At 45.8% G+C, this 22,967-nt stretch overlaps 2 protein-coding genes across 2 annotated transcripts; both read left to right on the top strand.

The window, feature by feature from the left end:
• The first annotated feature begins 4,549 nt into the window (after nucleotides 1-4,549).
• On the top strand, nucleotides 4,550-9,076 carry LOC116192568. Its single transcript, XM_031521151.1, has 2 exons — nucleotides 4,550-5,288; nucleotides 7,488-9,076. Exon 2 carries the CDS (start codon nucleotides 7,490-7,492, stop codon nucleotides 8,960-8,962), a length of 1,473 nt encoding a protein of 490 aa, XP_031377011.1. The 5' UTR covers nucleotides 4,550-5,288; nucleotides 7,488-7,489; the 3' UTR covers nucleotides 8,963-9,076.
• A 4,620-nt stretch (nucleotides 9,077-13,696) lies between these two features.
• LOC116204461 lies at nucleotides 13,697-16,225 on the top strand. Its single transcript, XM_031536556.1, has 3 exons — nucleotides 13,697-13,873; nucleotides 14,012-15,571; nucleotides 15,686-16,225. The coding sequence occupies exons 1-3, from the start codon at nucleotides 13,697-13,699 to the stop codon at nucleotides 16,223-16,225; spliced, it is 2,277 nt and encodes a 758-aa protein (XP_031392416.1).
• The last annotated feature ends 6,742 nt before the right edge of the window (nucleotides 16,226-22,967 follow it).

The raw sequence follows: 22,967 nt of genomic DNA on the forward strand, positions 1-22,967 counted from the left end.
ACTAATTTTGTGAACAAAATCAATATTGTTGCCAATTCTAGAAAGGTACTTGATATCTTGCATTAATATTTTCAAGAAAATAGATCAACATACCAAGTAAATGGTATGTATATTCATAATATGGGAAAAGTTTAACATGTAACAAGATGACAAGTAGCTACTATATTGGATATCATACCTGCAATTCGCTCCATCCTTCCCACTTTTCGCTAACATCACTAGAGGATAAGTCAAGAATGACTAAATTTGTTGAAACAAAACGGCACTCATTAGAAGTGGATGGATTATTGCCAGAACATGGCCGCTAACAAGGCCATCTTAAATTTGGAGCGCGATGTTTGAGGTCTTGCTGAAGTATCACCCATCCCAAGTCGAGAAATCTCAAATTTGTTAAGCTTCTGATTTGCTCCAATGTCAAATGGACGGGTTTATGGAATCCTTCCAAATGGTATTTCAGCTAGATTCCTTCGGGAATTTCATTTTCCAACTTAAAAGTAAAGTAACATTGGCCAATTATGCAGAGATTGTCCGCCAAAAAAAGAACTAAAACAACGATAATGATGGACTAACAGCCCCCCAAATCCCATAGAAATAAAAACATTGAAAGTGCTCCTAAGAATTTATATCTGTTACTAATTACCTCTTTGCTCTTTACAACTTGCGTAGCTTCCTCCCTACTACACTTTTTGGGATCATTAAGAATGTCCTCTCAAACAATATCCCTACCAAGGTCTTTGAGCTGATCATGCATCCATATTTGGTCATTGTCTAAAATCTTTACCAAGGACCTGGAACGTAGGACTGCAAGCGCCCAGCGTGGGCAATATTCACAGGCATCCCACATGTAAATTGGATTTGTTTTCTCAGTGTCAATGAAGAAGCATGCTATGTCAAGAAATATTTGCTTTTGATCACGCTTTAAGTTGTCATAACTTATCCTCAGCCTATTCTTTACTGCATCAAAAGGTATCTTTTTTGACCTCTTTATGATGTCTTTCCATGCCGGAGGATCCTTGTACTTGTGGAGAAGTGATCCAATCACTACAAGAGCCAGAGGAACTCCATCAGTTGCAGAGACAACCTCTATAGAAAGTTCTCTAAAAGCCTGAGAAGGAGATTCATTCTCGAACGCATATCTACTGAAAAGCTGAAGTGCATCATCAGGATTTAGCGTCCCCATCTCCAGATGCCAAATGTCATCTCTGTGGAATTTTTCTTTTCCAATTGCCAACACATCTATTTTCCAGGTTATGATAACTATCCTGCTTCCTGAATCGAACCATGTAGACTTTCCTGCGAGCTTCTCGATTTGCTCCTTTTTTTTTAAGAACAATAAGAACTTTTTTTTTTTTACGAAAGCTCTTCTCAATCCTCTCATGTAAATCCAATCATCTTGCCGACTTGCAGATAGTTAATACCATGACGCATTGCCATCTATTGCACATTCTCAAGGAAGGCACGACAATCAAAACCAGCTGATATTTTGTTGAAAATAAACTTAGCAAGAGTCGTCTTGTCAATGCCACCCATTCCATGGATTCCAATATACCGCATGCCATCATTAGATGGAATGCCCAACAAGTTCATTGCAGACTCTAATTGACCGTCTATTCCCACCAAAGGATCAATATCGTATCTTTTCCTTGGTTTCAGCTTAACCATAACCTCTTCAACAAATGCCTTGCAAAACTTCATGTACCTGCCATAAATTTATCATTGATCAACCATTTCTACATGATAATATATTAGCAAAGCATCACCATTTTCGTGCAAATAAACTAAAAGAGAACCATGATGTTCTGCTCAAGACTGTCTTCTAGTGCATTTGGGGCTCCCAAAATTATAAAGTAACTAGTTGATACGCGCTTGTTGCGCTAACTTCTTCTCAATTTTTGTATGATGGAAGATAAATAATTAACACATATAACGTACAAATGAATATAAATAGAAAGAAAAGATATGTTCAGAACATTTATTTGACCAAGTAGACATAATAAACAGTATAAGTTGATACCCGCTCGTTACGTGGCTTTTCTTTATCAATTTTTATATTACAAACATAAATAATTAACACATATGGTAATATACAAAGGCACGTGGAGAGATAGTGGGCCACACTTGTCACGTGAGCGCCACATCAGCACGGTCGTTAGATGTCAACGGAAAAGATAACGGCGGGATAGATTTGAAGCAAAATGTAAACCATGGGATATAGCTGACAAAAAAAATATATGATAGATTTGACAAAACGCGTAAACCATGGGCAATTTTAGGTAAAAATCCATTTTTTTACTAGTATGTTGCATGGGGCTTTCACTATATATAATTATATTTACCTATGCAAACTTTAATTATTTTTACATAAATTTTTAAAAATTAATATAGAATTAGTATATTAGTATATAATACCTAATAATTTTATCTAAATATCTTAAGGAAAGGTGATCAACTTATATATATTACTATTATATTAACAAAGAAGTAGTGAAGTAGTTTTTTTAAAATTATTAGTTCTCCATTTCGAAATTAGTATGCCAAGTTTTGAGGCTAATTTTGTAGTTATCTTAAGTTTTGAGGATATATTAAAATTCAGATTTCCTGTCCAAACATATTGATGCATATATATTTAAATTATGAAGTATTTTAATTTATAAATTCTTAATTTTTTTCATTTATTATTAATTTAGTCTTGTTTAGTCTTAATTATATATATTTTATATATATTAAAATTATTAAGTATTTTTATTTATAAACTCTTAATTTTTATGCATTTACTATTAATTTAGTACTATTTAATCCTAATTATATATACTTATAATTATGCCACTATTTATTATACTGTATTCAACTTAATATATTTATATATATATAACAGATTTACCTTTCAATCCCTATGATATTGCAATATTTACCTTTAAGAATCTAATAATTGTTGAATAGTCAAGTTTATATACATATGTTAAAATTATTAAGTATTTTTATTTATAAACTCTTTAAATTTTATGCATTTGTAATTACTTTAGTACTATTTATCTTAATTATACTTATTTACTATTATGCTACTACACTGTTGTCAGCACCCCATTTTGGCTCATCGGCTCCCAGACAGAGCAGCAACAGCAACTCCGGTCATAGGCCTCGCATGCACACTAGAACAAGGTCCGAAATACCCAAAAAGGAGCCATGGCAAGCAAGGACAGACAATCACTGAAAGGAGAGACATCGAATCAAAGAAAGTTTAAGTTCATCAGACACGTGATTCATATCTCCCACCAATTGCAAGAGGGATTCAAACACTCATACAGAAGGCAAACCGGGGCTCACTCTCAACGGAACAGAGGAGATGTGAAGACCGAGCACATCAGAAAACACAGGCACAGATCAGAAGCCTATCCCGAACGCATTCAGAGAATCGACCATAAAACTCAGGCAAAAGCCGAGAACAGTCCAAATGCACGGGCTTAACAGACAGAGCAAGGTTTATTTTGACAGAACAGAGGATGCAGACATCTTCGACACGTCAAATATCCCCATAATTCCCATTGAAGTGCAAACTACCCATTCAGGGGCAAAATGGTCATTTCCTCTATTTAGCAAGGGCAAAATGGTCATTTGGCATCAGAAAAAGGTCCCTGGGCCCACCGTTCTGCGAAAACGGCAAAATACGCCAAAACTACCGGCATAGAGTGTAGATGCGGGATCTGCAGACAGAAATGGCCAATTCAATTCTTTTGACCGGAATGAGCAAAAGTCAACCCTCGACCCTTGGATAGGGGCAGAATAGTCACTCGGCCCGAATAAAATACAGAACAGGCAAAAGGAGCAGAATAGTGTGCAAACCACTGAATAAGCGTCGGAAACAGTCAATTTCAGTTCTAGGCCTCCAACTCGAGCAAAATTGGCCCGAACTTCACGAGACATATTATATGTCTCAAAGTACTCAAACACGACAAATTCGGATCAATTCGATTCATTTTACGTGCACATTGATCATTCAATGAACATTCACTGAGCATTCGGTGCAAAAACGTATAATGCACGTAAAACCGCGTCATGAATGTCCCAAATTTATTCCTCGAGTCATGTGATTGCTCAAGACAATTTAAGCATTCATGAGAGGCAATTCGAGCGCTTCCAAGAGGACAAAGAGGTCAATATGGGGCTCATTTGATTCCGTTTTTCACGAGCATTGCCGATTTAGCCCTAACTTGAGCTACGGGACTCGGAATCGCTTCAAACCGGAGCCAGAATTTCACCAATTTTCTTCCAAACCTTGCGGGACCCTCCCTTACTTCATGGCTGACCTCAAAATGTGTGGACCCCACCAGCAAGGAGTCGGCAGCCCACCATTCCTCCTTTTAGCCGAAAGATGCAAGTTGCATGCTCTTCCACTCCCATTCAATTCTAACTCATGCCAACTCACTTCCAACTAATTTGAATCAACTTTAACACCCCATTGGACCCCTTTGCACCGGCCATATCAACTTGCAAAGCCAATTGCACTTAAATTTTGCAAAATAGTCCCTAAGGCTCCTCTATAAATACCCATGGGTATTCTTCATTCAAAGGGACCTTTGCCATCAGCCATTCTCTCCCAAAACACAGCCAAAATACTCCCAAAAGAGCCTCTCAAGAATCCTTGTTCGTTCAGCAAAAAGAAGCCACCGGAATCCAAAGAAAATTGCCGGAAAACAAACCGTTTTCCGGCGACCATCCACCCAACCTAGCCCAAACCTTGAATTGAACACATATCCCACATGCTTTCGACCTCCCGAGTCCATTGGTGGTGTTAGATTTGTCGTTTGAGTCTCCTAGCTACCCGAACTAGACCAGAACAGAAACAGGCGCAGAGACCGGTTCAGTGGGCAGTCCTTTGTCCCGTGCCTATTTTTAAACCGAACCTTTCTTGAAAATCTAACTCGAGCAAACCCTTATAAACTTCTGAAGGATCATTCCAGAGGAAGGAGACCTCAAACAAAGCTTTAAAACTCATTCAAAACAAGAAAACCAAAACCGGATTGAAAAAAGACAGTTTTTGGTACTTACCGGTTTTCTTGCTTTTCGGGTTAGCGCAGGTCCCCGCACGTCCCGAGTCACCCATAGACGTCACAAGCACCCTCTTGGGAGGTGCCACAAGTCAGGCCAGTTCAAAAAGCCGACCGGAGCCACCAGTTCAAGCCGGCCAAAGTTGGGTGGTTCTCTCGGGTGAACAGTATCCGACCGGTTCAACACCACTTCTTGCCGGTTTTCAGCAACTATCCCGACTTATTTTCGACCCTTGAGGCCAGGTATGCTCCTCCCCGACTTAGAGAAGGCTAGGACTCTTAGTCTTTAGGCTTGTGGGGCATAAGGCGGGATTCATTTATTTGCTTACAAGTTTCGTTTAAGCACTTTTATTCCGTTATTCCGAACATGTAACGATATATGCTCGTGGATGAATGCGTGTAACTCATCATGCTTTACTTATCGCACTGTTGATGCATGAGCCGGTGCCGTTTTATCGATTCCACCCGAATGGTTGCATAAAAATACACGAGATCATGGCGGCACCGACTACGCTAAAATGAACCGTAAAAACGTGAGAAAAGACCATAAACTTGAGTGAAGAGAACATTCCTAACTCAAGGGAACCGAGAGATCCCGCGGGCATACCTTTTAAGGGGCCGGGACAGTATTGATTTCCTTAGGTTATCAAACGGTCTCTTTTCTTCGGTTACTGGCCGGTTCTCACCGAACCATAACAAGCGGAAACTAAAAAGACTTGCACAAAGCCGAGAGCAAACATGTAGCAAAAACACATATGTCGGTAATGGACTAATCATGCACGCGACAGAAAACCAAAACAGAAGCAAACCAAAAACAGACTCACCCACGCTTCCAAATTGTCTGTCAAGCAAATTTCAGATAATAACTGGCATAATCACGTAAACTCGGCACAAATACATCGCTTGCTTGCATCCATGCACTAATCAGTCAGCATGCTTTACTTTCTGCATTACCTACTGCATACACATGCCTGTACTTGCCTGTTATTTACTGTATCCATCGCGGTTCAAGCCTGAACTCATAAGAAACGATTGCACGGGGTCCAACGCCCTAAAAATCATCGATCACAGGTCCAACGCCCATGCACACTGAGAGCGCGCAACCCAAGTGCGGCATCGGGTCTTGCCTCGACTCAACATCCCAATCTTAGTGATGTCTAAGTGGAAAGACAACTCGGATAGGATGAGTGAGTCGTGGTCAGGACATGACCCAGGAGCTTGACCCGTCCCACGGCTATCTCGAGAGTCAAGCGACTCTTATGTTATCCGTCGGTCCGGTCGGACCCGACCCCCGGCTTCATGAACCCGCGTTGCATTAATTTCGGTTTCGGACCTTCAAAACTCACGGCATGCATGAGTGGAATATTTGGCTTGATGCAAATCGACCGGGTCCAAAACACAGTACAGTGTCTGTATCTTCATTTATGCAAGCATTTCTGTATTTTCATTCAGTCAATGTAAGGACCCCGGTTGACAAGCAGAAAAGGCCTGAGAGTGCTTACAAATTTACGGTGTCAAAACGGGCAAGGAGTGTGCAACTTAACTCACGCGGTGAATAAACAAAAACGGTAAGCCATAGACAAACAGAGTACCGAAAGGGCGTATGAGATATAGGCCCATACGTAACCGAATTCCCGGATTTGGAACTCAGGTTCCGCCAGACCATATGCCTTAGCACCCTAGGTGTATCCATACCCCTAGACCTGGGTACTTACCGGCCCTCGACTCCGAGTCGTAAAATGGTAAGTGGCGACTTCTTCTCACGCGTGTCCGTCACGCGTCCCCCCATGGGAAGGTGGACACTCCCAAGCCGCGCGATCGGCTCGCGCGCATGCGTGCCCCGACGAGAGTCAACATTCGGGTGCGCACAGCTTGGCGACTCCACTGGGGACCTTTTAGAGAGTTCAGGCTCGATTCCGTTTGTCTGCTTGCTTGTTTATTTATTTACTGCTTTATGCAAATTACTGCTTATCTACTTTATGCACATTTATGCCATTCTGCATCGCACATCATTTAGTCTTAAGTACCTATGGGTCGCGTCCCACGACCGGTAATAGGAAGCCGAGGTTAGATAGGGGTTCCGAGTAAGGGTACGTCGCACGGTTGGACCGTCGATTAGGCCCCCAAAGATCCCCGCCCGATTTCAAGGAATTGATCCCCTTGAGTCGGGGGCCCCCATCCATTGGTAGCACGGTCCTTGTAGGACTAAACCATGCATCTTGTAGGAGCCTCCATAAAATCCTCCAACAGGTTCAAACATTAGTCTGTCGGGTCGGCCTGCGCGCCACTTCAAGTTTTTTCATTTTTAGAACTTGTACCTTGTACCAAAACATTAAGCCGTGGGCATTTATCTTTCTGCACACATGCATCATGCAATTTCCAAAATTAGGATGTCGTTCGCATTGATGAGTCCTAAGTTGATCTTCCTTTCATCTTGATAAGGGATGTCGCATTCAGTTGCCTGTCCGCACCTCGAAAGAATCACGCCACCTCTCGAGGAAATTACTCAGATATGGACAACCCTGCGCCAAATCGATCGGGACTACATCACCTCTTTCATCGGAGACATACCTCTGTTGGCCACCCGGAGCATTGATTGGAACTTCCTCGAAGCAGCCATTACTTTTTGGAACCCGGATCATGGTGTTTTCAACATCCAGGGTAATGAGCTCACACCCACAATCGAGGAATATCGCACCCTCTTCGGTCGCACTGTGTCTGCTAACGATATCATAAAGCCCAACTTCTGCACAACTCGACCTACTTTGGTTTCGCGCCTACTCGGGGTCCGCACCTCTCACTTGCATGCAGAACTCGCATATCCAGGGGGTACGGAGATAGCAATCGAGAAACTTATTCTTTTCATTAAAACCCGGGCATGCAAAGTTCAAGGGAATTTTATTCGGAAAGATTTATGCCACGCTTTCTTACTGTCAATTTTTGGGACCATTCTGTTCCCTCGTTCGCGTGCTTTAATCGACGCGGCATTGGCTAGCGTTGTCCTCCAAGTGGCCGGAGGACACGGGTATGAGGTGGCCCTTGTAACCGAGACTATCCGGTCCCTCGACCATGTATTGAAAACACACGACCGAAGGATAAGAGGATCCCCAATCCTTTTGCAAATTTGGCTTCAGAGTCATGCATACCCCTTTGGTCTTGTACGCCCGGTTATGTATTTTGCAAATCAAGAATCAATCATTTCTCGATTGCTACCTTTTGTGCTAGTGGAAGAACGCAAGATTAATGAGTGGATGAAGGTTTTTCGCGAGATCTCTCCTAGGAGCTTTAAGTGGCGTGCCGCGTGGATGCCACCCGGACCCATGGCTCTCAAATGCGCCAATTTTAACGGAATCCCACTCATTAGTCATGCGGGGTCCACCACTTACTTCCCGTCGCGGGTAATGAGGCAGCTCGGTGGTTTACAGACAATCCCCGAGGACATGGCACGAACCAAGTTCGAATACACTTGGCGGGAGGACCAGAAGTTCGTAGATCGTCAAAGTGAGATCGAACAGGCATTGGCGGCATGGCACGCCATAATTACTGAGCATCCATATTTCCCTGAATTCCCCACTCAGGATGAGCAAGACTTCCAGGCTACGGAGGAATACATCTTGCACTTCCACCGATGGGGTCCTCCTGCGCAAGATGATACGTCACAACCCGCGAATCAGACGTCACCTGGAGCACCTTCCGTGGCTGTTCGGATCGAACTTGCTAGTCTCAGGGCTGAAAGAGATTCCCTTCGCCGACAAGTTGCAGAGAAGGATGAACAATTCACTGACCGACGCCAACTCCAGAAGGAGCTCGCTCAGGCCCGGGCAGAACTGCAGAAACGCGAACAGGAATTGGCACGGGTGAACATTGCCTTGGAAAAGTCTAGAAAAAGGGCTCGAGAACAAGCACACCCAATTTAGGATAGACATCGGGCCCTAGCCTAAGATTGTCACTTTCCATAGCAATGCTCATCCGTTCCCTGAATACGATGGAAGATGAATTTAGGATTTGTTTTCCTAAAAATTTGCATTATATTTTGAAGTCCTTCCAATCAATGCGAATGACAGCATTAGCTTTCAAAATTCACGCATTGCATTTGCATTATTTTATTGCCTTGCACGTTTATATTTTAAAGCACAAATTCGTCCGCATGAGCCTTATTCGTTGATTAAAACCAGGTAACCCCAACCGGCGTCACATCGCTATCCTACAAGGCTGCGAACAAGAATGGCGGGAGAAAATCCACCAACTCTTCCTGAAGACATCATTTCATCGAACGTGACTCACGTCTCGTCACCCCCAACTCCCGTGGCCATGCTACCGGCGGTCCAAGCCTCCCCTGATGAACGCATTGCAGCACTCGAAGGCACGGTCAATCTGATGGCCGCTAACATGGCAGAACTCATGTCCCTGCTCAGGAATCCAAACCGTGCTTCCTCAAGTTTCGCCCCAGCACACGGACCGACGGTTAACCTAGAAGCTGCCGAAACACCCGACGCATCCCTGCCTCCACCGTTCACTCCTGCAGCAACATTTGATCAGGGCATGTCTGTACCGCAACTTGCACTCATACCGGTCCCAGCTCCGGTTTACACTGCCCCTCCACCTATAATTACTTCGGCCTTTGCTCCTGCTCACACTGCAGAATCCGTTCCTTACCAAGCTCCACAACCAAACATCGGCCTCCCTCACCAAGCTCCACCGCCCCTAAACATTACCTTTTCTGAACCGGGCACGCCTACTCAGGCAGCCCCTCTAGCTCCACCTATAAACTTCCCGCCGGAAGAAGAAACAGAGCAGGAACGTAGGGTCAGGAAATTAGAAGAAATGGTGAAAGCCCTGCAAGCAAAAGAAATCCGAGTCGACTCAAGCTTTGTCGATTGGGGTCTTTTCCCAAGCATGCGTCTACCCCCAAGGATCAAGATTCCAGAGTTCCAGCGATACGACGGTACGAGGGACCCGCGGCATCACCTCCGACACTACCGAGGAAAGATGTTGCAGTACTAGGAGTACGAGGAATTCATTATCCATTCCTTCCAGGACAGCTTAACAGGACCAGCTCTAGATTGGTTCATGACGCTCAAGGCAGAGGACATCCCTACATGGGCGGACCTCTCCCGCAAGTTTGTTGATCAGTATCAGTTTCGTGCAGAAGCTCCGCCAACTCTCCTAGAGTTAAGCACTAAAGAAATGGCTGAAGGTCAGAAGTTCGAAGATTACGCCACCAAAGTGGCGCTCTCAAGCGGCGAAGCACGTTTCGCCTATCAGCGAGAAGCAGCAGATCCAACTGTTCCATTCCACGCTTAAGGGAGTGTACTATATGCACCTGTTGGCTCATACTTCCTCATTCACTGATTTAATTAAAGCAGGGAAGAAGTTCGACATGGGGATCAAGCTAGGCAGGATAGAAGACCCCAATAGGAAGAGGGAAGGGGATTCCTCCAGGAGGAACATCGCCGGATCCCCCGCAGGCAACAAGAAGGGTAAGGAAACGACTATCAATGTTGTTAGCCCAGGACACCAGGAGTCCCGACCATTCTCTATGAATTACGCACCAGTACCTCCAGCTACTAAAGCATACGGTCCGCCTTCCGCTCATTACCCGCAGCAACCATTCTCAGCCCCGCCGGCTTCAGTATCCACACCGCAGCAAGTCGTCCACTACACCCCCGCACCCCCGCAGGCTCAGCAAAATAGGGCCCCCACATTTAGGCCTCCTCAACAAGGCCAGCAAAGCGGGACTGCGCAACCCCGTCAATGCAGGCAGTTCACTCCCCTACCAGCCCCACCTTCCCATATATACCGGCAGCTCCTTGCAGGTAATAAGATCAAGCAGGAGGCACCTGGCGCCAACTTCAATCCGGCAAATCAAGACCAAAGCCGGCGATGCGAGTTTCATATGGGTGCACCCGGTCACACCCTCGATAACTGCTGGAGGTTGCGAGAGAAGATTCAGGAGTTAATCGATGCAAAAGCAATCTCCTTTAATGCAGTAAGACCCCCGAATGTCCAGGCCAACCCGCTCCCTAATCATGCGTCAGGCTCAGGACCTACCATCAACATTATCAGTGTTTGCAAGGAAGACCCTGTCCCCTTCATAATTGAATACGTCCCGGAAGAAGTCGCTGCGCAGTTTGCGGGGTCCAGTGTTCCGCCTGCCCCATTTGTCATTGAAGTACCTGCCAAAGAGCCATATCAAGACAACAGGGTCCCATGGACTTACGAGAATAGCATCGGCAATCTTGAGCAACAGATGAGCGTAATGGGGGTTACGCGCTCAGGACGGGTATACGAGAACCCGGACACCACAAGTAAAGGGAAAGCCCCCGCCGCTATGCTTGAGACTGCCCCGCAAGTAGCGCTAATCCCGACTAAAAAGGTGACAGATGAAGAAGCAGAAGCATTCATGAAGATCATTAAGGCGAGTGAATACAAGATAGTGGAGCAAATGGGCAAGTCTCCTGCCCATATTTCCCTGCTAGCCCTCCTGCTAAGTTCGGAGCCTCATCGACAAGCGCTCTTGAAAGTCCTCACTGCTGCGCAAGTTCCCAAGGAAACGCCTGCAGCACAGATCGAAGAAACCATCAGCACTATCTTCTCTAATGTTATCTCGTTTTCCGATGACGAGCTTCCCTCCGAAGGGTATGAACACTCCCGGGCGTTGCACATCGTTTGTAAGTGCAACAACTTTATAGTTGGTCGAGTCATGATCGACAATGGCTCCACTCTCAATGTGTGCCCAGTCTCTACCCTCAAACAGATGAATGTCGACTTCAACCGCATTCGGCCAAGCAAGACAGCGGTTAGGGCCTTTGATGGCTCACGGAGGGACGTGAATGGAGAGATCGACTTGCTGATTGATGTCAGTCCTTGCTCTTTTGCAGTTACATTTCAAGTCTTGGACATTCCGAACGCGTTCAGCCTGCTGCTAGGGAGACCGTGGATCCATTCCGCCGGCGCTGTACCATCGTCCCTGCACCAAAAGCTCAAGTTTATTGTCGAAGGCAAGCTCATCACCGTGAAAGGAGAAGAGGACTACGCCATCTACAAGGAGACAGCCGTCCCCTACATCAGCATTGGAGACGATCAGAATCTTCCCTTCCACTCATTCGAAACTATCTCTGTTATCAAGGACTACGGAGAAGTCGTCCCATCCAGGGCTGATCGCATGATAGGTAAGTTTCTGCTGTAGCACGACTACGTCCCGGGCGCCGGACTCGGAGCAAATGGACAAGGGATCACGCACCCCATCGAGATCGAGGACAATAAGAATAGGAGGGGACTTGGCTATCGTCCCTCTTGCCATGAGATTGTTCAGGCACGCAATGGCAAACATCTTCATCATCTCGCTGCACATTATGGGAGAATCAACAGGGGCATCCCAATTCCACCTCTCTCCTACTTTTTCCCCGGATCGCCATGCATCGTTGGGGGCACCCTACAGGACTCTTACTTAGATTCAGACGGCGCATCTGTTGATGAGCTAGCCATATACGCCGTCTCTGAGGAGACTCCTCCGGGAGTCCATATCCGCCCTGCACAGGAGAATGAGCACCTCGACAACTGGACCTCGGTCCCGCGCTACTCGGCAGTGTTTGCCGATGTGTAAGGCTATCTATGTATTTTGATGTTTCCCGCGTGTTAGGCAAAGTAACAGGCCACACGACGGAAGAGGGATACTTTCGTTATAGCATACACTAATTCTGCTAATCAAATCCCTTCATACCCTTTTGAATTCCAGTGTCTCATTTCTCTTCCCTTATCTCTTCAAGCATTTCCATATTCTAAGCCGAATCCTTTTCATTTCCAGGCTCCACCTGAATCCAAAGCATCGACGCGTCAATTCGAACCCATCCGAGGGACTTCTCGAAAAGCCCCAACCCATATACTTCGGGGAAGGGCTTGACGAGGACGGTTGAGTGCCTGAGATCGAAGAGAGTTTGCATCGCCTTGAGAACCACCAACTCACTACAGTCGAGCCGACAGAAGAAATCAACATAGGCACAGAAGAGGAACCACGCACTTTAAAGATCGGGACGAGTCTCGATCCTACCCAACGAGCTCGGATGATCGATTTCTTGAGGGAATATCAAGAAGTCTTTGCTTGGTCTTACGCCGACATGCCAGGCTTAGACCCCTCGATAGTGCAGCATTTCCTCCCGCTCGATACAGACAAGTTTCCGCCCAAACGGCAGCACTTACGGCGACAGCGAGCCGAGCTTCTCCTCCGCATCAAAGAGGAAGTCGTCAAGCAGATCAACGCAGGTTTCTTGGAAGTTTGCAACTATTCCGAATGGGTGGCAAACATCGTGCCTGTGGAGAAGAAGGACGGGAGAGTTAGAGTATGTGTTGATTATCGCGACCTCAACAAAGCAAGTCCTAAAGATAACTTCCCTCTGCCCCACTTCGACGTCTTGGTCGATAATACTGCACGCCACACGCAGTTCTCTTTCATGGACGGCTTCTCTGGATACAATCAAATCCGGATGGCCGAGGAAGACAAGATCAAGACCACGTTCGTCACAATGTGGGGCACCTTTTGCTACAAAGTCATGCCTTTCGGTCTCAAGAATGCCGGGGCAACTTATCAGAGGGCAATGGTCACGCTTTTCCATGACATGATGCACAAGGAGATCGAGGTCTACGTAGATGACATGATCGCCAAGTCAAGGGAAGGGGAGGATCACCTCGTCAACTTGAAGCGTCTCTTCGACCGTCTCAAGAAGTACAAGCTCCGACTCAATCCAGCAAAATGCACTTTCGGCGCCAAGTCGGGAAAGTTACTAGGGTTCATAGTCAGCAAGCGCGGCATTGAAGTGGATCCAGATAAGGTAAAAGCAATATTGGAGATGCCTCCACCGAAAACCGTGCGCGAAGTGCGAGGCTTTCTCGGTCGGCTGAATTACATTGCGCGATTCATTGCAAACCTGACAGACAAATGTCAACCGCTCTTTCGCCTGCTCCTCAAGAATGTAGCAATTGAGTGGGACGACGAATGTCAGAAAGCCTTCGATACCATCAAGGCATACCTGATTCAGCCGCCGGTGTTAGTCCCGCCGGTATCGGGTCGTCCTCTCATCCTTTACCTGACAGTGCGCCGCCAATCATTGGGGTGCATGTTGGGGCAGGAGGACGAATCCACGCACGCAGAGCAAGCGATTTATTATTTAAGCAAGAAGTTCACTGAAGGGGAGTCCAACTACCTCGACATTGAGAAGTTGTGTTGCGCGCTGGTATGGGTCATGCAAAGGCTCCGGCAATACACTCTCTATCATACCATTCGCTTGTTGTCCAAGGCAGATTCCCTGAAGTACATGCTTGATAGCCCATCTTCCATGAGGAGCATCGCAAAATGGCGCTGTCAGTTAGCAGAATACGACATTGAATATGTAGCGCGCACGTCAGTTAAAGGACAAGCAATTGCAGACCACTTGGCAGAGTTTCCGATTGAAGACAACACGCCTATTGATCCAGACTTTCCAAATGAAGGAATCCTCCAAGTCGACAGTGAGGAGGATAGCCCAACATGGAAGATGTATTTCGATGGAGCAGTCAACTCCACCGGCTCGGGCATCAGTGCAGTACTGATATCTCCTGACGGGCGTCATTATCCCGTTGCAGTAAAAATTGACTTTCCTTGCACCAATAATGTGGCTGAGTACGAAGCATGCATCCTCGGCCTGCAAGCAGCTATCGACTTCAAAGTCAAGGAATTAGAGGTGTTCGGGGACTCAATGCTCACAATTTTCCAAACGCTGGGACAATGGAAGACAAAGGATGAGAAGCTAGTACCCTATCACGAGTATCTTGAGGAGTTAGCGGAGAACTTCGAAAAGATCACATTCACTTACACGCCTCGCGTAAAGAATCACTTCGCAGACGTACTCGCAACGCTCGCTTCCATGGTGAGCATCACAAAAGAAAATCTCATCGAGCCTCTCGAGATTGAGATTACCAAGGGCCCTGCTCACTGCGACGCAATCGAGGCTACCGATGCAAAGCCTTGGTTCGAAGATATTAAGCATTTTCTGCAGACTGGTCAATATCCGCAGTTTGCCAGTCACCGCGATCGGAAGACACTCCGGTTGCTTGCAACGCACTATTTTCTTAGCGGTGAAACACTTTATAGGCGCTCTCTCGATGCTACGCTGCTCCGATGTGTCGACGGACAAGAGGTACAACGCCTCATCCAAGAAGTACACGGGGGAAGCTGTGGACCTCACATGAACGGACTTATGCTTGCTAAGAAGATCATGCGGTTGGGCTATTTTTGGTCCACCATGGAAACTGACTGCGTCAAGCACGTCAGGCACTGCCGCTTATGCCAAGTTTATGCAGATCAGATTAAAGCACCGCTCAACGAGTTACACCCGATGGCAGCTCCGTGGCCCTTCTCAATGTGGGGCATGGATGTCATTGGTCCCATCAATCCCAAAGCATCAAACGGGCATCTTTTCATCTTAGTGGCGATCGATTATTTCACCAAGTGGATCGAAGCCATTACGCTCGCATCAGTTACTGCAAAAGCTGTGGCGCGCTTTCTCAAGCGAGATATCATTGCAAGATACGGGGTCCCCACAGCCATCATTACCGACAATGCCAAGAATTTGAACAATAAAGTCATTGACGAGCTCTGTGCACAGTTCAAGATACAGCACCGCAATTCCTCGCCATATCGCCCCCAAATGAATGGAGCGGTAGAGGCAGCAAACAAAAACATTAAGAGGATCATTGAAAAGATGACGGTGAATTATAAGGATTGGCACGAGATGCTCCCGTTTGCACTCTTGGCATATCGCACTTCGATTCGCACATCTACTGGGGCAACCCCATACTCCTTGGTATACGGCACAGAAGCAGTGCTCCCAATTGAAATGGAGATTCCCTCCTTGAGGATTCTTGCCGAGGCCAAGCTTGAAGAAGCAAAATGGATAAAGCAGCGATACGAACAGCTTAATCTCATCGATGAGAAGCGGCTAGCAACACTCTGCCACGGACAATGCTACCAGCAGAGGATGGCTCGGGCATTTAACGCTAAGGTCCACCATCGCGAATTCAAACCCGGAGACCTCGTTATGCGCAAAGTCTTGCATATTGCTCCCGACTCTAGGGGCAAGTTCGCATACAAATACGACGGACCTTTCGTCGTCACAGAAGTCTTCTCTAGAGGCGCCGTCATTTAAGCAATATGGATGGGACCGAGAATGCACTCCCTGTCAATGCCGACGCCCTCAGGAAGTACTATCCCTGACGGTTTGCAATTTCTGCTCCCCGAGCACTACGCCCACATTACCATGGCAAGCATTTTGTTTAAGCAACGTCCAGAGAGAAAAAGAATGTTTTCCCGCTAGGACGAAAACCTCCTCGAGGCATCCTAGGCAAAAGTTAGGGAATGAGAGGCATGGCTTAAAATCCCGCAAAGGGGAGCCATGGCAAAAGGAGAGCAAATCAAAATCCTCGCTAGATTGAAAACCCGTAAAGGGCAGTCTAGGCAAAAATTAGAGGAATCGAAAGGTGCGACCTAATCCGTCAAGCGAAGGGTCGTAGAAAAAGGAGAGCTCAATGAGGGAAATGTCAAATAAAAAAACACCCCGCTAGGCCGTCACGCATTATGCGGCCTAGGCAAAAGTTAGGGGCAATTATCGGCTCGACCACGAAAGAACAGCAACACCCTGCGTGAGGCTACAGCAAGTAGTGGTTCGGCGATCATCAATGCAAGCAAACTCTCTCTTTGACTCTCTGGGCACGAGGCATCCTTCGAAATGGGGTCGAGTAGTCGTATCCTTGATTTGGAGGATTCCAAAATCCTTCCCTACATCCTTATGCAAAACTCATGAGCATGCTCGTTCTGCAAAAAGCCTTTCTTTCAAAGTCATAGTTAGGGACACGACCATCCCTTAAAATGGTCACTGCAGTCAAAGTCCCTGAAACATCATTGCATAGATTTCCTCTAACGCATCGTAATCCTAATGAGTTACATATGACTGACAACGATTGTTAGAAGCCATTTTCCTGCACGCAGGTATGCGACCTTGGACTCCAAGACGCATCTCGCCAGGACGGACGTATGTCTGCCTCATTCAACAGATGACCATCTTAATCAAGAGTAATAGGTCCTCAGGGAGACCCCTTTTTCAATGCAGCCTAGCCGCATGACAAACAGAAAATGCCCAGCAGCACTGTTCACAAATCACCAGCTCAATAGAAAGTAACTGCAGCAAACCTTCTCGCGTTCTACGCAATCCCTTTTGCATTAGCATTTTGCCTCATACACTGCTTTTCAATTATGCACAGCTTTTCAATTATGCACTACTTTTCAATTATACAACTGCTCTTCAATTATGCAACCTCTTTTCAATTATGCATTGCCTTACAAGACTTGCGTCAAGCAAATCAAAATTGCACATTTCTAGCACTCGACATACCTAGCACTGACCTTTGCCCTGGTATTTGTCTGCAGGCAAGTGTCTTCGCATGCCCGGATTGGCGCACACGCACGATCTTCTCCCATGCAAGTCCTTAGGTCAAAATCGCTGAACTACTCGCAGCAAACAAACTGCAATCTTGCAACAAGCCGCAAAACATCCAATCTCAGCATCATCCGCAGCAAGCATAAGCAAATTGCAACCGTTCCCTTTGCATCTCATACGACACTTCTACACTTTGCACTGCTCCTCAATTATGCAACTGCTTTTCAATTATGCACTTTTCAATTAGCGTGCACCTCCTCCGGGATGCAGTGCACATTTTCCTCTCTGCAACGCACTTTTCAATTAGCGTGCACCTCCTAAGGGATGCAGTGCACATTTTCATTTCTGCAACGCACTTTTCAATTAGCGTGCACCTCCTCCGGGATGCAGTGCACATTTTCATTTCTGCAACGCACTTTTCAATTAGCGTGCACCTCCTCCGGGATGCAGTGCACATTTTCGTTTCTGCAACGCACTTTTCAATTAGCGTGCACCTTCTCCGGAATGCAGTGCACATCTCCGTCTCCACAATACACCTTTCAATTATGCAAAGCACTTTCGATTCTGCAATGCGCTTTTCAGTTATACAATGCACTTATGCACCGCACTTTCAATTACGCAACGCACCTCTTATTTATGCAGTACATTCTCACTCTCGCATTCTTCTTTATGTAGGCATCTTTGCCAAAGGCAAGCATCATACGCACACACCATTCTCAGGCATGACAACCAGGCAAGTTTGAGGACGCAAGGAGGATGTAAGAATGGCATTACGATGGTCGCCGGAACCAAAATAGGTGCTTCTTATAGTCTTTGGTTACATCCTCTACTCGAGCATGCAACCAAAGAGGGGCAAGCTGTCAGCACCCTATTTTGGCTCATCGGCTCCCAGACAGAGCAGCAACAGCAACTCCGGTCATAGGCCTCACATGCACACTAGAACAAGGTCCGGAATACCCAAAAATGAGCCATGGCAAGCAAGGACAGACAGTCACTGAAAGGAGAGACATCGAATCAAAGAAAGTTTAAGTTCATCAGACACGTGATTTATATCTCCTACCAATTGCAAGAGGGATTCAAACACTCATACAGAAGGCAAACCGGGGCTCACTCTCAACGGAACAGAGGAGATGTGAAGACCGGGCACATCAGAAAACACAGGCACAGATCAGAAGCCTATCCCGAACGCATTCAGGGAATCGACCGTAAAACTCAGGCAAAAGCCGAGAACAATCCAAATGCACGGGCTTAACAGACAGAGTAAGGTTTATTTTGACAGAACAGAGGATGCAAACATCTTCGGCACGTCAAATATCCCCATAATTCCCATTGAAGTGCAAACTGCCCATTCAGGGGCAAAATGGTCATTTACCTCCTAGGGGCAAAATGGTCATTTCCTCTATTTAGCAAGGGCAAAATGGTCATTTGGCATCAGAAAAAGGTCCCTGGGCCCACCGTTCTGCGAAAACGGCAAAATACGCCAAAACTACCGGCACAGAGTGTAGATGCGGGATCTGCAGACAGAAATGGCCAATTCAATTCTGTTTGACTAGAATGAGCAAAAGTCAACCCTCGACCCTTGGATAGGGGCAGAATGGTCACTCGGCCCGAATAAAATGCAGAACAGGCAAAAGGAGCAGAATAGTGTGCAAACCACTGAATAAGCGTCGGAAACAGTCAATTTTCAGTTCCAGGCCTTCGACTCGAGCAAAATTGGCCCGAACTTCACGAGACATATAAAATGTCTCAAAGTACTCAAACACGACAAATTCGGATCAATTCGATTCATTTTACGTGCACATTGATCATTCAATGAACATTCACTGAGCATTCGGTGCAAAAACGTATAATGCACGTAAAACCGCGTCATGAATGTCCCAAATTTATTCCTCGAGTCATGTGATTGCTCAAGACAATTTAAGCATTCATGAGAGGCAATTCGAGCGCTTCCAAGAGGACAAAAAGGTCAATATGGGGCTCATTTGATTCGGTTTTTCACGAGCATTGCCGATTTAGCCCTAACTTGAGCTACGGGACTCGGAATCGCTTCAAACCGGAGCCAGAATTTCACCAATTTTCTTCCAAACCTTGCGGGACCCTCCCTTACCTCATGGCTGACCTCAAAACGTGTGGACCCCACCAGCAAGGAGTCGGCAGCCCACCATTCCTCCTTTTAGCCGAAAGATGCAAGTTGCATGCTCTTCCACTCCCATTCAATTCCAACTCATGCCAACTCACTTCCAACTAATTTGAATCAACTTTAACACCCCATTGGACCCCTTTGCACCGGCCATATCAACTTGCAAAGCCAATTGCACTTAAATTTTGCAAAATAGTCCCTAAGGCTCCTCTATAAATACCCATGGGTATTCTTCATTCAAAGGGACCTTTGCCATCAGCCATTCTCTCCCAAAACACAGCCAAAATACTCCCAAAAGAGCCTCTCAAGAATCCTTGTTCGTTCAGCAAAAAGAAGCCACCGGAATCCAAAGAAAATTGCCGGAAAACAAACCGTTTTCCGGCGACCATCCACCCAACCTAGCCCAAACCTTGAATTGAACACATATCCCACATGCTTTCGACCTCCCGAGTCCATTGGTGGTGTTAGATTTGTCGTTTGAGGCTCCTAGCTACCCGAACTAGACCAGAACAGAAACAGGCGCAGAGACCGGTTCAGTGGGCAGTCCGGGTTTTGTCCCGTGCCTATTTTTAAACCGAACCTTTCTTGAAAATCTAACTCGAGCAAACCCTTATAAACTTCCGAAGGATCATTCCAGAGGAAGGAGACCTCAAACAAAGCTTTAAAACTCATTCAAAACAAGAAAACCAAAACCGGATTGAAAAAAGACAGTTTTTGGTACTTACCAGTTTTCTTGCTTTTCGGGTTAGCGCAGGTCCCCGCACGTCCCGAGTCACCCATAGACGTCACAAGCACCCTCTTGGGAGGTGCCACAAGTCAGGCCAGTTCAAAAAGCCGACCGGAGCCACCAGTTCAAGCCGGCCAAAGTTGGGTGGTTCTCTCGGGTGAACAGTATCCGACCGGTTCAACACCACTTCTTGCCGGTTTTCAGCAACTATCCCGACTTATTTTCGACCCTTGAGGCCAGGTATGCTCCTCCCCGACTTAGAGAAGGCTAGGACTCTTAGTCTTTAGGCTTGTGGGGCATAAGGCGGGATTCATTTATTTGCTTACAAGTTTCGTTTAAGCACTTTTATTCCATTATTCCGAACATGTAACGATGTATGCTCGTGGATGAATGCGTGTAACTCATCATGCTTTACTTATCGCACTGTTGATGCATGAGCCGGTGGCGTTTTATCGATTCCACCCGAATGGTTGCATAAAAATACACGAGATCATGGCGGCACCGACTACGCTAAAATGAACTGTAAAAACGTGAGAAAAGACCATAAACTTGAGTAAAGAGAACATTCCTAACTCAAGGGAACCGAGAGATCCCGCGGGCATACCTTTTAAGGGGCCGGGACAGTATTGATTTCCTTAGGTTATCAAACGGTCTCTTTTCTTCGGTTACTGTCCGGTTCTCACCGAACCATAACAAGCGAAAACTAAAAAGACTTTCACAAAGCCGAGAGCAAACATGTAGCAAAAACACATATGTCGGTAATGGACTAATCATGCACGCGACAGAAAACCAAAACAGAAGCAAACCAAAAACAGACTCACCCACGCTTCCAAATTGTCTGTCAAGCAAATTTCAGATAATAACTGGCATAATCACGTAAACTCGGCACAAATACATCGCTTGCTTGCATCCATGCACTAATAAGTCAGCATGCTTTACTTTCTGCATTACCTACTGCATACACATGCCTGTACTTGTCTGTTATTTACTGTATCCATCGCGGTTCAAGCTTGAACTCATAAGAAACGATTGCACGGGGTCCAACGCCATAAAAATCATCGATCACGGGTCCAACGCCCATGCACACTGAGGGCGCGCAACCCGAGTGCGGCATCGGGTCTTGCCTCGACTCAACATCCCAATCTTAGTGATGTCTAAGTGGAAAGACAACTCGGATAGGATGAGTGAGTCGTGGTCAGGACATGACCCAGAAACTCGACCCGTCCCACGGCTATCTCGAGAGTCAAGCGACTCTTCTGTTATCCGTCGATCCGGTCGGACCCGACCCCCGGCTCCATGAACCCGTGTTGCATTAATTTCGGTTTCGGACCTTCAAAACTCACGGCATGCATGAGTGGAATATTTGGCTTGATGCAAATCGACCGGGTCCAAAACACAGTACAGCGTCTGTATCTTCATTTATGCAAGCATTTCTGTATTTTCATTCAGTCAATGTAAGGACCTCGGTCGACAAGCAGAAAAGGCCTGAGAGTGCTTACGAATTTACGGTGTCAAAACGGGCAAGGAGTGTGCAACTTAACTCACGCGGTGAATAAACAAAAACGGTAAGCCATAGACAAACAGAGTACCGAAAGGGCGTATGGGATATAGGCCCATACGTAACCGAATTCCCGGATTTGGAACTCAGGTTCCGCCAGACCATATGCCTTAGCACCCTAGGTGTATCCATACCCCTAGACCTGGGTACTTATCGGCCCTCGACTCCGAGTCGTAAAATAGTAAGTGGCGACTCCTTCTCACGCGTGTCCATCACGCGTCCCCCCATGGGAAGGTAGATACTCCCAAGCCGCGCGATCGGCTCGCGCACATGCGTGCCCCAGAGTCAACATTCGGGTGCGCACAACTGTATTAAACTTAATATATATATATATATATATATATATAATAGATTTACCTTATTATACAATATTTACCTTTATGACTATATTATTATTATTTTTTATAAATGAAAGGCTAGGTCGGGTTATTAACCCGCTGTGGCTGCCCCAATTAAGGGAACCTAACCGGCACGGAATGTTCCTTTCGCCATAGCTCGCTGAGACTTTAGCCCAACTTGGTCACCGTAGCCCCACCAACACACTAGTGAATTAAGTCCAAGGTCCACTAGATCAAGCATTATGGGCCGGTCTTCACCATCCCATAATACACCCACATAGTGACAAGCTCTACGACCTTAGTGAGGTTCGAACTCGTAATGTTCAAGTGGAGCGCTTGATACTTAACCATTAGACCACCGTGCTGGTGGTTATGACTATATTAATTGTTTTGTAGTCAAGTTTATATATATACTAGGCTATTGAACCCATGCATTGTATGGATTTTATAAAAAAAATTATTATGAAACATTAGATATTAAGATAATTATTAATGTTGACTTATAGTTTATATTAATAAATTGAAAATAGGAAAATTTATTCTTATACTATATATATTTAAATACAATAAATTTCATCTCATGATAAATAATATTAATTAAACATTTCATAAGCAAATAATTCATGTAAAATATTTCATAGAAATTATCTCAATTATCAATTCAATTTATAAGAAGATAATTATAAAATCCA

This window comes from Punica granatum, chromosome 1, assembly GCF_007655135.1.
Source record: "Punica granatum isolate Tunisia-2019 chromosome 1, ASM765513v2, whole genome shotgun sequence".
Lineage (NCBI taxonomy): Eukaryota > Viridiplantae > Streptophyta > Magnoliopsida > Myrtales > Lythraceae > Punica > Punica granatum.